We start from the raw sequence: 16049 nt of genomic DNA, 5'->3' as shown, positions 1-16049 counted from the left end.
CGGCTCGGGCATGTCAATCACATGTTCCCTAGACAGGTTCACGGCATCTTGAGTCTCTACCTCTACTTCATCATTAATATCAATCCGCACATCATTGTTCACATTTTGATTAACCACACCATCAACAATCAAAGGTACATCATCATCCCGCAACTCAACATCTTCATCCATAACTTGCTTATGCATTGAGGCATTCACATCACCACCTCTCCCACTTCTTGTTGTAACCGCCATCACATGATTATTATTCCCACCCTTCGGGTTCACCACCGTATCACTTGGTAGAGCACCCTTGGGATGAGTATTCAATGCTTGAGAGATTTGGCCTAATTGCACCTCCAAGTTCCGGATGGATGTGTTATGCGAAGATAATTAGGCCTCAGAATCTTGGTTCTTTTTCATCATTTGCTCGAACGTGCTTTCAATTCTCCCCATGTCACTTCTGGACGAACTCGGACCTTGAGAAGTAAAGGGGGTGGATTGTTCGGTTGTTGGTACATAGGGGGCCTTTGAAAGCCTTGCCCCCTGTTACCTTGGTTCCCGCTATTGTTCCACCCTCCTTGATTGTTGTTGTTGCCCCAATTATTGTTATTACCATTCCAATTCCCTTGGTTGCTTTTATTACCCCAATTGTTGTTTTGGTTGTTGTTATTCCAATTACCTCCGTCTTGTTGTTGATTGCCCCAATTTCCTTGAGGACGTCATTGTTGAATCGAAGCGTTGCCTCTATTTCCTTGGTAGTTATTGACATATTGGACCTCTTTACTTTGGTCATCATAGCACTCATTTGAATAACAACCACCATCATTGTTGTTGTCATATTGTTCACAATTACCTTGAGGTTGTTGTCCTCTTTGCCTCCTTTTCAACATAGAAACACCTTCCATTGCATTGACTTGGTGCGGGTTTTGGACTTGTTGCAATTGCGCCTTTGCCAATTGATTCATAGTTGTTGTAAGCTCGGCGATGGATTGGCCATGATCGTGCAATTCCTTGTGTAAATGGATGACAGTGGGGTCACCTTGGGGCATATTTTCTCGACTTTGCCATGCCAAAGAGGTTTCGGCCCTTTCATCAAGTATATCACATGCCTCTTGGTAAGAAAGTTCATAAAGTTCCCTCCGGCCAATTGGTTCACAATGCATTGATTCGTGGTGTTGATGCCCCGATAAAAGGTTTGTTGAATCATAGCTTCGGTCATGTCGTTATTAGGGCACTCTTTCACCATTGTTCTATATCTTTCCTATATCTCGTGCAAAGGTTCCGTTGGCTCTTGCTTGAAAGCTAGAATTCCATCCTGAAGAGCTTCCATATGACTTGGAGAAAAGAACTTGGCAATAAATTTGCCCGCCAATTCATCCCATGTTGTAATAGAATGATTGGGGAGCCTTTCTAACCAATCCAATGCTTTACCCCGAAGAGAGAACGGGAAAAGCCTCAATCTCAACGCATCCTCGGACACATTTATCTGCTTGCTACCCCAGCATGTATCTATGAACCCCTTCAAGTTCTTGTAGGCATTTTGATCGAAGGCACCCGTGAAATACCCTCTTTGCTCGAGCAAGGTCAACATAACATTTGTGATTTGAAAGTTCCCCGCCCGGATTCGGGGAGGAATAATAGCACTGGCATATCCTTGATTTGGTAAAACTCTGGGAGCCACTCTCGGCAGTGCCGGAGGAGGGTCTGGAATATTGTTGTTCTCATTTGCATTTACATTGGCATTTCGGCCTCTCCGTGGAACTTGAGGTAAGACCTCATCTCGTTCTAGATCCTCTACCTCCTCCCCGCTATCACATTGCCGAGAGGGTCATTTTCATTAAGAGCCATTGTACCTGATTGATCGACACAAAAAAAATTAGTAAACAAAAAGAAAAGAGAAGCAAAACACAAAACTAACTAAACAGATAGTCAACACCGTAAGCTCGCCGGCAACGGTGCCAAAAAGTGATCGCTGCCGACTCGACACTACGCTATGGTAGGAAGAGCGGATCGCAATTGCTTTTACCTGAATAGAGGTACGAGATCGAATTTCCACAGGGAGCTAGTAGTGGAGTTGTATTTTCTGTCTATCCTAGAGTTGCGGTTGTGCTTCTATTGTCACTTCAAACATTTTTTGAGTTTTTCTATTTATAACTACTATTATAAAACTAAGGATTAAAGCTAAATTATGCTAAGAGAATATTGTTAAGTTGTAATTAATGGGTAGAAGAGCACTAAGGTCGTAGCATCACCTAGGTGGCTAATTGACGGGTAGATGTTACTAAGGATAGATTGACATATTTGGGGATTATGCTGTAACCGTTGCACAATTGCACCCACTCTCACACCTCTCGGTAGAGAGAGTGATTTTGCATAATTGACTCTCTCGAGATCAATTGGGTAGGCCAATGAGACCAAGCAACTAGGGTTCAAGTAGGGTGATTACTCTCTCGAGATTTAACCCGTTAATTGGGACTACCATTTCTCATGGGCCCATCCCAATTCCTTGTTGGGTCAATTTTGGGGTCATAAACTCTCTCTTTCGAGAAGAGTTAAACCCACTAAACTTGAATCAGTGTTTGCAACCATCAATTCTTGAATAAAAACATAAAATCAACCCAAATAGCAAAAACCCAATATCAATCCAATCCTAGATGGCAACACCCATCAATTACCCACACTAGGGTTGAGCTACAACCCTAGCTAATAGGTTTAGCTACACATAATTAAAGAAGACAATGAAGAAATAGATGAAGAACTAAACATATTAATTAATTACTAAGAAGAAACTACAATAATCTATTGTTAATGGGAAGCAAAAATGCCAAAGAAATGGCTACAATATCGGTCTCACGAGCTCAACTGCGTTTCTGAATACAAAACTTAACCTAAAAATGGTAAAATATCCTATTTATAGTGGGCTGAAAAAACTGGACAAAAATACCCCTTCGGGGTAAGTGCGGGCCGCACAAAAGCAACCGCGGCCGCACAAGCTCTTTTGACTTCAACTTTAAGTTCTTTGAACTGGAAGACGCGGACCGCATGAAAGTGCAGCGCGACCGCGTAGAGGGTCTGGCGCGGTGTGCACAAACAGGACGCGGACTGCTCGGCATGGTTTTGGTCCCTTGCCCAACTCTCTGAACCTTACGAACGCGGACCACACAAAGCAGGAGTGCGGCCGCGAAGCTTCACCGCGGACCGCGAAAATCCTACCGCGGTCGCGTGACTTTAAGCCTGAATATGTCATATCTCTGAACCTCCTAGTGCGGCCGCGGTCACTGTTGTGCGGTCCGCACTAGGCCCTTTCTTCTTCAATTCTCTTGGTCTTTGAAACTTGAGCGGGTTTTTCTCCTTTTTAAGCTGATCTTTGACATTTCGTCACTTTGTCGATTAAACCTGTAATCAAGTACAATTTGTGAGCATTTTGGGACTATTTTGTAGCAATTTATATTCAAAGCATAGGCAAGTAGAGGCATAAACACGTTAAAATCCTAACTTATCACTAGACACTTCCTATCAATCCGCAGATGGGAACCCAATTTTGTACCAGTGAAATCAAAATTAGCCATAACGGCGGTATGGATAAGGCTGCCACAGTTGCCAACAGAATTCTATGACAAATCAATACTAGAATATGTGGGTAAAGAGTGTGTAAACTACTAAAGATTGATACATGCACCTCTTCTATACTAAGAGGTAGATATGCTATAATATGCGTACAGGTTCCATTAGATATTCTTATAACCATGAATGTTACTATTGACACCCATAACCAATCAGTCATGTACAAAAGGGAAGGAATATTATGTACGGGATGTGGGAGAATTGGCCACGCCCTTAGGAACTGTGATTTTATTACCATTCCCACTCAATAAAACCATCAAGCCACACCCCTCAGCAACTTCAGTAGTTATGCTACCACAAAGGACCAAAGTTCTCAATGGCGCATTGTCCCTTTCTCTAAATACAGACACAATACAACTAAGGGTGCACAACAACAAAGATAAAAACATGAGAAAATGCCAGATGAAGCCAATACCCAAGTAAAGAGGTTCAATACCTACTCAGGTACGTTCCATGAACTCAAGCCAATATGGCCATGGATTCCGACGACCACAGCCCAAAAATAAGGGGGCTACGTATGTTCTGGGGCCCAACAAGAAGCCTATTAACCCAACTAAAGGGAAAAAAGATATGAACCTAAAAAGGGGCCTACCTCACAGTGGCCCAATCCCAAGCATCAACACGAGCAGTACACATGCTAGCCCACAAAAGAAATTCACCGGTTAAAGCTATATCTATACGCACCTGACCCAATGACAAAAGATACTTTTTTGGAAAAATGGGTTCCCCCCAAAATCCAAATAAAGATAATCGTCGGGGAGAGGTGAAAGAGGCGGACCCTACACCAAACTTAACCACTATCTTCCCCAAATCGAGCAATTTCTTAAAGTCAGAAGGCGCCCTCCCATTTGGGAAATTATGCTCTGAAAACCAAAAATTTTGATGATGTGGGCCAACACTCCTCTACAGCGCCCTAGCCCAATACTACCCCAAACCCACAGTCCACCGATCTTGATACCCTCTCTGACTTGGCCTCTCACAATAGAGGTAATCAATTGCCGGATAAAAATCAATTACACCCTCTGAGTTATAAAGTGACACTGGGCGTCAATCCTTCAAGATTGAGCAAAGATCTCAAAAGCCACAACACGAAACCCAACAGTCACCAAACGAATTATAACCAAAAAACTAAAGGGATGCCTCTGTCATTAAGTGAAATCGGAAGATTACCCAAAGAATACTTTCCCAATAGCGAACCCAAATAACCTTTGTAACCACCAAAACACCACTCTACTATTGGTGTCTACCCCTCACTCCCCATAGATCACATTCTAACCTCATGGTTGGAGATGGCACTGTAGGGTATTGCCTTTCCCTTGAACTTCTCGATAGGGACAATACCCATCTCAGAGGTAATTCGAAACCCCCACTACTTGGCCAAGCTGGTCACAACCATCTCCTTCACCAAGGCCTATCCAACTTCGGCCACCAACTGTGGTTGTCTACCCTCCTTCAGGCCCAATATATGGGCACCCAACAACCACTGTCTTTGGAGGAAATCAACAATCTGATGGGCCAGTTGTGCCAGACCATGCCTTTCTTCCCAATGATGAACTTGGAAACACCAGTCCGATCACCTACTTTCACCTTGTGGCCATAGGTGGACCAGCCGTTTCCCCCAACCTCAAACTAGTCAATGGCGATGGATAAATTAATCAAAGAGAAAAATCATACCCTAGTGTACCTCAAGGAGTCCAAGGCAGACCTAGAAAACATATTGGAAAAACTAGGAGCCACAAAGACAAGAGTACTTATGCAAGAAACTTAGGAGATCGAGTTCAAAGAGCCGTTCGGAGAAATGCTTATTGCTCTATGCCCTAGAAAGCTCATAAGTTGCAAACTAGATCTTCGGGTTCTCTCATCTCCAAACTCAAGGAACTCGTCAGTAGCCTTAAGTCAAATGCTGGGACGAGTGAAAGCAACCATTGTGGGAAAGGGGAAGGGCCTCAAGAGGAAAGCCCCATCTCAAATCTCATTATTGATGAATTTCATAATATGGAATGCGAGGGGAGCCAACAGTACTGAGTTCTACAGGCATTGTGCCTATATGGTCAAGCTGCACAACCTTGTTGTTCTTTTTCTCCTTGAGACAAGAATGGCAGACCATACACACCTGACTGTTGAGATCCAATTATCAGCCCAGTTTCAGTCCCCTACCATAGGGCAATATGTGGGTATTGTTGTTATGTGGAAAGATAACCTAGTGAAGCAAGAGGCAGTATGTACCACGCCTCACGGTGTTCATGCAACAATTAAGGTAGCCCCTGATGACTCTAAATGGCTCTTCTCTGCTATTTATGCTAGTGGTCATATTCATGATAGAATTAGATTTTGGCAGTCCCTTGAGGACATGGCCACTGTTTATAAAGGTAATTGGTTTGTAGCAGGTGACTTTAATGAAGTCCTAAAAGCCAGAGATAAATTTGGTGGTAACAATACTAATAATAGTAGAAGCACCCATTTTTGGAATTGCTTGAACCAATGTAGAATAGTTGACCTAGGCTTCAAGAGATCTAAATATACTTGGTCTAATAAAAGATACACCAATATGCAAGACCTAATCTTAGAAAAGCTTGATAGATGTTTTGCCACTGATGAATGGATTGAGTTATACCTTGAATCCACAGTAACACACCTTCCTAGGGCCCACTCTAATCGCTGCCCATTACTCATCACCATTACAAGTCAACAATACAATGACCATAGGAGGCCATTTAGATTTGAGTCTATGTGGTGTAGCCACCCAGAGTTTATATCTATTGTTCATAATCAATCCACAAGCGACCTTTTCGGGAACACCAATATTTCTAAGACCAATGTTACCACCTGGAATAGGCATGTTTTTTGTGACATCTTCCACAAAAAGAAGCACATTTTGGCCAAGATCAACGGCATTCAGAGATCTAATGCATACCCTTTCAGCAGATAACTTCAGAGCTTAGAAACTAACCTCCAACCTGAGTTCTCAGCTATCTTTAAGAATGAGGAGGATTTTTGGAAGCGCAAATCTAGGATTAGCTGGCTGTGTGAAGGAGATGTCAATACTAGTTTCTTTTGCACCATTACCATTAACAAAAGAAGGAGAAACAAGATCCCAAGCTTAACAAATAAAGTAGGCAACCAAATTAAAGACCCCTAACTCATGGAGGAATCCATCAGAAGGTTTTTTGGAAACCTCTTGACCACATCCCATGTCTCATCTAGCTACAAAAGCAATTGTTATGATGACACTCCACTGGTCCTAACTGATAGCATGAGAGAATCCCTTGCACTCCCTCTTAGGTCCTCTGAAATTAAAGCTATTGATTGTTTCAAACCCTTTAAGGTACCTGAGCCTGATGGATTACACCTCTTCTTATGCCAAAAGTACTGAAACATTCTCTCTACTCAAGTCACCAACTTCTGTGAGAAGGTGTTTTCCACATCAACAATGCCACCTGAAGTATATAAGACTCTCATGTTCTTGATCCTTAAATGTCAAAATGCCACTATGCTAAAAAAAATTTAGACCAATTGGGTTGTGTAACACAATGTATAAGCTTGTCAAAGAGATCATTATGAATAGGATTAAACCCATACTCAAGAACATAATTGGCCCCACTCAAGCCAGTTTCCTCTCCAATAGGAGAGCTGCAGATAAGAGTGGCAAATGGGCGGGTCAGATATGGATTGGGTCGAAAAAGGGTAATGAAAAATGGATAAATTATCCAACTCGACCCATATTTAATACGGATAAAAAATGAGTTAATCGACGGATAATATGAGTAATATATTATCCATGACTTCCTGAATATGATCACTTTTGGGAGAATTCCTAATCTCCCAAACTTGAGGAACCCCTAATTTGAGGTTTTATAAATGTAAAAGTTAAATTCATTATTTATCCATTGGTTATTATTTTCTAAATGGATAATATGGTTCTTATCCATATTTGACCCATTTTTAAAAAGGTCATTATCCAACCCATTTTTTAATGGATAATATGGGTGGTTAACTATTTTTTTAATTATTTTGCCACCACTAGCTGCGGATAATACCATTATTGTCCAGGAATACATCACCCAATTCCAAAAGATAAAAGGCAAAAATGCTAACATGGTCCTAAAGATTGACTTAGAAAAATCCTTTGACAGACTTGAGTGGTCTTTTACTAGGGACTCCTTAATGTTCTTTAAGTTCCCACCAAATATGACCAATTTGATTCTCTCTTGTATCTCTTCTAGTTCCATCTCCATCTTGGTCAATCTGAAGCCAAACAGAGCCTTTCCACCCTTCCAGAGGAATCAGGCAGAGAGACCCAATCTCCCCATATTTGTTCATTGTTTGTATGGAAAGGTTGTCAAGGAATATTGACCAAGTGATATTGCCCAAACTCACACCACAATTATAGGTAATGAGGCGGTTGAAGCAATAATAAAATTCAATGCGAGTCGGGGTCGAATCTTCAGGGAATTAGAAATAGGATTAGGTATACACCTAGTGTAGTTGTATAATGTGCCTCAATTTACACTTCCGCATTCTTGTTTGTTGTTCTATTTCTACTTTAAGCTATTGATTGCAAATAATAAACTAGAAGATAATGTTTTTGGTTTTGGTTGTTTTTTCAAATGATAAAGGATCTAGGGTTGTGACTTCCACCTAGGTGGTTACCTAACGGGTTGTAAACTCTAGGCAAGTTTGATTAGTCGGGTTCGTAATATAACAATCACACGGAATTACCTACTCTACACTTCTCGGTAGTTTGAATGATTTTGCCCAATTTGGCTTTCTCAAGTCCAAATGGGTATTGCACAAATCAAGTGATATATGCTCAAGTCGGGTCTTACTATTCTAGATTTGACTCTTTAATTGGGGCTATTAATTTCTTGAGTTTACCCCTATTTCTTGTTAGCCAAATTTTCCTAGACTTAATCTCTCTTTCTCAAGTAGAGTGTAAGTCAAATAGGCATGAATCAATGTTTGCAACCATTAATTCTGAATACAAGTATGAACAAGGCTAAATATCGCTAACCCAATCACAAACAATCCCTAAATCAAATACCAATTAAGTACCCATGCTAGGGTTGGGCCACAACCCTAGCTAGAGATTTAGCTACTCATGAAAAATAAAGAAATACAAGAAATTAAGATAGAATGCATAATAATTGATTAGAGAAAGAAAATCTAATGTTTAGAAGTTAATCTACTACAAAATTACTCAAAACAGTAAAGAAAACGGCTCAGGTGATCTTCCCAAAACTGAACTTAACCTAAAAATGATAAAACGTTTATTTATACTAAGCTGAAAATATCTGACAAAAACGCCCCTGCGAAGGTTGTGCGGTCGCATAATTCTGGTGCGGTTCGTACAATGAGCTTCTGCAGCCGCACAATTATCGTGCGGTCCGCATTCCTAGAACTTGGGCTTGGTACTTCAGGACTTCTGCGGTCCGCACAAAAATGATGCGGCCCACACTCCTTGACTTTGGACTTAAACCCAGATCTCTGATTCTTCACTTCTGCGAACGCATAACAATGAGTGTGGTTGTATATGACATCATGTGACTGCACAATTCATTTGCATGCCTTCAGCTGGCCCAAAGACTACTCTCTGAATCTCTTCTCTACGGCCGTAGTAGAATTGTGCGGTCTGCACTACTAGCCTTTTTGCCCTGTTTTGATTCTTGTTCACTTTTGACTCCTTTATGAGTTGATTTTGACTTCTTTGGCTTGTTTTCCAATATTCCTGCAAGCAAGCACATTTCGTTAGTTTCTAGGAATATCTTTAGGCCTTTTTGAGCTAAAACGGAAGTAAAAGAGAGCAAATAAGTGGTAAAATCCCTACTTATCACTAAGCACTCCTCAGGAAGAACTCGATCCCCACTAGCATCAGCAAGAATGGTCCCAAAATATCTCATCTTTTCTTTGCTGATAATCTCACCCTCTTTGGTAGATCTAATAAGAAAAATTGTGATATTATATTGGCAACCTTAGAAGAGTTTAACGGTGCTTCAGGCCAAAAGGTTAATTTTAAACAATTTAAGGTAATCTTCTCTGCTAATTGCAAGGAGGACTGGGCAATAGTTGTAGTTTTATGCTAGGAATTAGGAAAAGCTGTAAGTTTGGTAAGTATCTAGGGTTCCCCATCTTTCACAAAATGCCTACCAATAGAGACTTCCAATTTATTAATGATAGCATGAACACTAGGTTGGCTGGATGGAATACTAAGCTGCTAAACATGACTGGTCGTAAAACCTTGGCAGAAGCAAGCATGTGAAGCATCCACAACCATGTGATGCAATATATAAATCTGTCTTCACACATCACTAACCAGATTGACAGAATCCAAAGGAACTTTGTATTGGGAACCATTGCAGAAAAAAGGAAGTGCACCTGATCAAATGGGTTACTATGACTAAGACAAAGAATGCGCGCGTGGGGGGGGGTTCTTGGTCTACAGTAAGCCCAGATGAAAAACAAAGCCAGTCTCACCAGCCTAGCTTGGCGATTATACCAAAACACTAACACAATCTGAGCTAAGGTCTTAATGGGGAAGCACTGTAGTGGAAGCCAGGTTAGGATTAAAGCAAAGACTAGGACTTGGCAATGCATACAAGAAGGATGGAAAGTATGTATTAAGGCATCCAGATGGGTTGTCCATAAAGAGTATAGAGTCAACTTCATTGCTGACAACTGAATCCCCAATATACAACCCCTAAACTCAATCATTCATGGACCTTGGCATAACTCTGACTTGATCCTAAAGATAAGCTACATCATTCATAATGGGAAATGGAACCTTGGTGTTGTTCATTACCCTTTCCCCATGGATATTACAAGTGTGATCCATTCCACATTCATCCCTGCTTCTATCAACAGTGATAAAAACTTATTTGGAACCTCAATGGTGATGGGCTTTTTAGTACTATAAGTCAGCCTACAATCTTATTAGCTCTGAGCTAAACCCCAGTAATGGGCAGGATGATTCCTTTGGCTGCATTTGGAAACTAAGTGGGCGTTTGGACATAAGAATTATAAAATTCCAAAAAAAGTAAAATTTATTTTCAAGTGAAAATGGTATTTGAAAATTAGAGTTTTATTTAGACATGAATATAATTTTTTAGGTTGTTTTGAAGTTTTGTGAGTGATCTGAGTGTAAATCTTGAAAAACAGTTTTTTGAAATTTTTTAAATTTTTGAAAAATTTCAAAATTCATCTTCAAGTGAAAATTGAAAATTTTATGGCCAAACACTAGTTTCGAAAAAAAAATAAAAAAAATCGAAAAAAGTGAAAAAATTCTTATGTCCAAACGGGCTCTAAAATTCCCTAATAAAATAAAAATATTCACATGGATGATGCAGCACAACAGGTTTCCCACTGCCAAGCACCTAAATAACATAGGCTTAAATATAAACCCAATGTGTGCTATTTTTGCACCTCTAGAGTGGAGGACATTAACTACATTTTCTTTGAGTGCATCAATGTGAAAACCTTCTAGCATTTACTGACAGAGGAGTGTACAAACCATGATTGACATTCATACCTTGTGTTTACATTGATCAATTGGGAACAAACATGGAATAAGGTCAAGAACATGCATTTCAATTCTTCTATTGACCGGAAAACGCTAATGCCTTTCTGCTTTTGGAGCATCTAGCTCACTAGGAATAATAATGTCTTTGACAAAAAGAGGAATTTCACCGATGTTTCCCAAACCATTGCTAGAGCTACAAAGTACTACCTTGTTGTTGTCCACCACAATAACAAGGAAAAAAATATTGCAATACACATCCAATGGGAACCCCACTTAATGGCATCTACAAACTCAACACATATAGGGTTGCTTGACCAAAAACAGGTGTAGGAGGAGCTAGGGGCGTCTTCAGGAATAACAGAGGTGACTGGGTGGTAGGATACATAAAGGATATACCACATACCACCAGTATAGAGGCAGAACTTCAAGCCCTCTGGCAGGGTCTAAAAATAGTCCTTGACCACAACTTCACCCCTCTACAAATTAGCACTGATTCTGAACAAGTCATAAGATTAAATGAGGGAAACCTCCACTATAACTCCATTATTTTTGAATGCAGATCATTGATGGAGCAATTGGGAATCCAACACTTGGACATGATTTCAGAGAGCTGAACTAGGCAGCGGACCTCCTCGCAAAGGAAGGAGCAGTAAAGAAAATGTTTGGATGGACAAAAGTTTTGGCAGTTCTTCCGGTGTTTGTAAACAAAATTATGTGGGCAGACATCGTAGAAACTCTTTTTGCATGTAATATTAGGGGTAACCCCAATGTAGTGCAAAACAATTACAATGCAACTGTTGAGAGTTTAGCCTCTCAAACTGTAGTGTAACTATTTTTGTTATATATATAATTATCCAGTTTACCAAAAAAAAAAAAAAAGGAAATGCACTAGTAGAATGTTCGGCTGAAATTATTCTAATATTGAAGAAAACAAACTTCAATAAAATAACTCACTTTAAATTTTCTGGAACGATTATCTTAACTCTCTTCAAATTTTGACAAACGATCATTTGGAATTTAATTAATTTAAATTGATATATATATATATATATATATATATATATATATACTGAGTGACTGAGTAGATAATTTTTTCATGGAGTCAGGATTTGAATCTTATGAATTTGAAATTCTAGTTCTTCTAAGTTATTCAATTATAAATTAATAATTTGCACATATTCGATGAATATATTAAGACAAATATAAAATTTGGACAAAAGTTACTAAATATCACGGAACCCGTAAATGAAGCTCTAGCTACGCTAAATGAAGTGCTCAAGAGAAGCGTGTACGGTGTTGAGCAGGGCTAGTCATCGCCCCGTAGTGCACAAAATACCAGCTCGTATAAGTACGTCAGGAAGCTTGACGTGACAAAAATTCGAGTCAAACTAGACTAACAGATTGGTAGTTCGTAGCTAATTTTTCCTGCAATTATGCAATGAAAAAGAGAAAGAAAACCCATGGTTTAGTTGATAACTCCGTAGAAGCTGGCCAAGTCGAGCCTTTCCATTAGTCTCATGCACGTTATTTCATATTAACCCCAAGCCGTGTCCCAGCCGTGCTACTTCTATTTTGCAACCTTTTCATAATCTTCCAACAATATTTACCTCAATTAGTTCTCAAACTAATTATTTATAGAATATATTCTAAATATCCTCTCTGTTATACAGTAAATAATTTATTATAACTGATTAAATAATATATTGATAGTACAAATATTACTTACCCTGTCTTTAAATTATCAAAAAGTTCTAATTATTTTTAGACTCATGTCCGGCTGTAACTTCAATTATATTCACTAATATTTCATTCTTTTTTTCTTGCCCATACATCAGCTGATTCAACATACATGCAACCAGATTTCTTAATAATTGCCAAGTGCCTATTTTGAACAATAAAAACCATAACCTACTCAACTCTTAGAATGTCAATTTCAGACGTGGACAGCAAAATATATAAATAGAAAGGGTCTTAATTTTCAGCTATATAAAGCCTACACAGCCTAAGAGCAAAACGTGCCATTTCAAGTTACTCACAAATTTATAAAGATGGCCAAATTCATAGCTTTTAATTCCTTGGTTTTGATCATTGCAACATTTGCATTTCATTGTGCTATAGTCAATGCAAAGATCTCAAGTAGCATGTATATCAATTGGGGTGCTCATCATTGTCAAATGCTTGGGGATGATCTTCAACTTGTCCTTGATAAATCTGCAGGCAAGTTTAGTTTTCTTTTCATATGTATGATATGTGCAAAAAAATACTTAATTACTTGTGTAGCCTTCCCTTGTGACTGCTCGAGCTGTAGGGGAATCCAGAATTTAGAGTCTGCCGGTTAAGTATACGTGTGATCTTACTATATATGTGGATATATTGAAAAGAATTTCAAATTATTTTTACATATGTATTCATATATAGTTTGCATCATGGAAAAAAATGGTCGCTTTAGTTGAAATCACAGAACCTGCTCTAAATCCACCTCTGGCTCGTGGCGAGTGTCTGCCCAAATAACTAAGTGAAAAAGGGGTTACAAACAATGACAACTTATGTTTGATCGAGCAGAAGATAACTAAATTTTGAATCTTCGGGTTGACAATATTACTGACTAATTTGGTTTTAACTTCAGGTTCTGGTGCGCAATCAAAGAGAACATTTCTCTTTGGTAGCTTTGAAATGCTTATCAAGTTGGTACCTAACAACTCCGCTGGAACTGTTACAACATACTATGTAAGTACAATTGTACAATATTTAAGTTTGAATTTTTCTTAATAAACCTTTTTGGAATTCAACTTACTACATATAAAAGTTGTTAGATTACTCAACCAGTTGTACAAAAAATTAGGAGTTTTAAACTATTTAAACTACTAGTGTATAATAAGACATTGTTTGTTTATTGATTCGTGCAGCTATCTTCTACTGGCACCAAACATGATGAGATTGGTTTCGAGTTTTTAGGAAATGTATCAGGACAACCTTACATTATCCACACAAACATTTACACCCAAGGTGTTGGAAACAAGGAGCAGCAATTCTATCCTTGGTTTGATCCAACTGCAGATTTTCACAACTACACCATTCATTGGAATCCTAATGCAGTCGTGTAAGTCTATTTTTTTCGACTATCTTGTTTGCTATATATATCATTACTACTTAGCGGCCAAGAGTATATATATATATATATATATATATATATATATATATATATATATATATATATATATATATATATATAAAGAGAAGAGAATCTTGAAATTTGATATGTCACTACTTTTTTTTTCCAGATGGTATGTTGATGGTATTCCAATTAGGGTATTTAGAAATTATCAACTCAAAGGAATTCCATTTCCAAACCAACAAGGAATGAGAATATACTCTAGCCTTTGGAATGCAGATGAATGGGCAACAAGAGGTGGACGTGATAAAATTGATTGGACAAATGCACCATTTATTGCAACATATCGTAAGTTTAGGCCAAGAGCTTGTTATTGGAATGGACCATTGAGTATTGTTCAATGTGCTATTCCTACTAAATCCAATTGGTGGAATTTTCCTTTATACAGTAAATTGAGTGCTCCTAAAGTGGATCAAATGAACTCAATTAGGAGCAAATACATGATTTATGATTATTGCAAAGATACTACACGATTTAAGGGAGTTATGCCTACTGAGTGTACATTGCCACAAAACTAGAAGGATGTCAATATTGAAACGATACAGGAAAGATTAGTATGGACTATACGCAAGGATGACACATGAATCGAGAAGGACGTCAAAGTGAAAGCTGCACTTTTTCCATTTTCTTATTTTGCTTCTCATGTTTGTTATTTTTTGTTATCAATTCTTTCTTTTTGGTTGTTTTCCGCAAGAAGATCTTGCTGAGTTGATCTGAGTTATGTATCTCATTCTTTTCTAATAAAATTTGAATGTTTGTATTAAGCTCCATCTCAAGGTCCATATTTTGTGAAAGGATCATCATCTACTATGAAGAACTAGCCTAAATTGTCATTCACCTAATCACTTAAATTAAAAATAGCAGGCAAATGTATAATATATGTATATTTCATATATAATATATGTATCGCCTTGTATTATCAGTGTATAATTATGTATAACAACTAGAAAAAATAAATAGTAAATCAATCACTATTCGCGTAAAGATCCCATCTACCATTAGTCATCCATAACTATATATTTTTAAAAAAACAAACAGTGGAAAGCAAATTATAGCAAGGAGACTCTGATAATCTAAATTTTAAGACTTCTTATATACGCTAAAGTATTTTTGCAATGTTGCAAAACAACGCTATGACGATTTTGGAGCACTAGTTACACTTTTTAATTTATTTGGACACTTCAAATAATTAATCAACTTAACAATACTTTTTATTTTGTAACAATTTAAGCCAACCATTGTACTTCTTGATATGAGGCTCCAATTTTGTAAAGAATTTATGATGTTTATTGGCTTATTTTATATTTTGAGTAAATATAGTGTCATCAAATATTATCCTATAAATATGAAGAGAAAAAAAATCAAATTAACGTAAAATAAAACACTTTCATACAAAGTATTCATAGTCAAGAAAAGAAAATTGAAGAAATAAGTTAACCTAACTTTCTTCAGTTTGTGACAAATGATTATTAATCAACAAGAATTAGATTAATTAGATGGTGTATATAATACAGCGATTTTGTGGGTGGGTGGGTGGGGTGGGGTGGGGTGGGGTGGGGGGGGAAATAGAATTTAGTTTATAATATTTCTTATTTGAACATGGAAAAGAGAAATCTTCTTTGAGCCCCGTGCATACAAGACCGGCTCTAATGTTCTACCTACTAAGGCTTGTGCCTTAAAGCCCCCCAAATTTGGGGTGCCCATTTTTCAAAAATAACCGATTTATAGGTACTTTAAAATAATACTCCTTCCGGTTCA

At 38.2% G+C, this 16049-nt stretch overlaps 2 protein-coding genes across 2 annotated transcripts; both read left to right on the top strand.

Annotated features, from left to right (window-relative positions):
- Positions 1–5404: 5404 nt before the first annotated feature.
- LOC142163507 (uncharacterized) lies at positions 5405–6535 on the top strand. Its single transcript, XM_075220801.1, has one exon. The coding sequence runs from the start codon at positions 5405–5407 to the stop codon at positions 6533–6535; it is 1131 nt and encodes a 376-aa protein (XP_075076902.1).
- A 6625-nt stretch (positions 6536–13160) lies between these two features.
- On the top strand, positions 13161–15003 carry LOC107771766 (putative xyloglucan endotransglucosylase/hydrolase protein 26). Its single transcript, XM_075218861.1, has 4 exons — positions 13161–13336; positions 13746–13846; positions 14026–14219; positions 14401–15003. Exons 1-4 carry the CDS (start codon positions 13168–13170, stop codon positions 14807–14809), a joined length of 873 nt encoding a protein of 290 aa, XP_075074962.1. The 5' UTR covers positions 13161–13167; the 3' UTR covers positions 14810–15003.
- The last annotated feature ends 1046 nt before the right edge of the window (positions 15004–16049 follow it).

Source organism: Nicotiana tabacum, chromosome 8 (genome assembly GCF_000715075.1).
Source record: "Nicotiana tabacum cultivar K326 chromosome 8, ASM71507v2, whole genome shotgun sequence".
In the NCBI taxonomy this organism is placed as follows: domain Eukaryota; kingdom Viridiplantae; phylum Streptophyta; class Magnoliopsida; order Solanales; family Solanaceae; genus Nicotiana; species Nicotiana tabacum.
The sequence above is the reverse complement of the archived record's forward strand: the minus strand, read 5'-3'. Positions and strand labels throughout refer to the sequence as shown.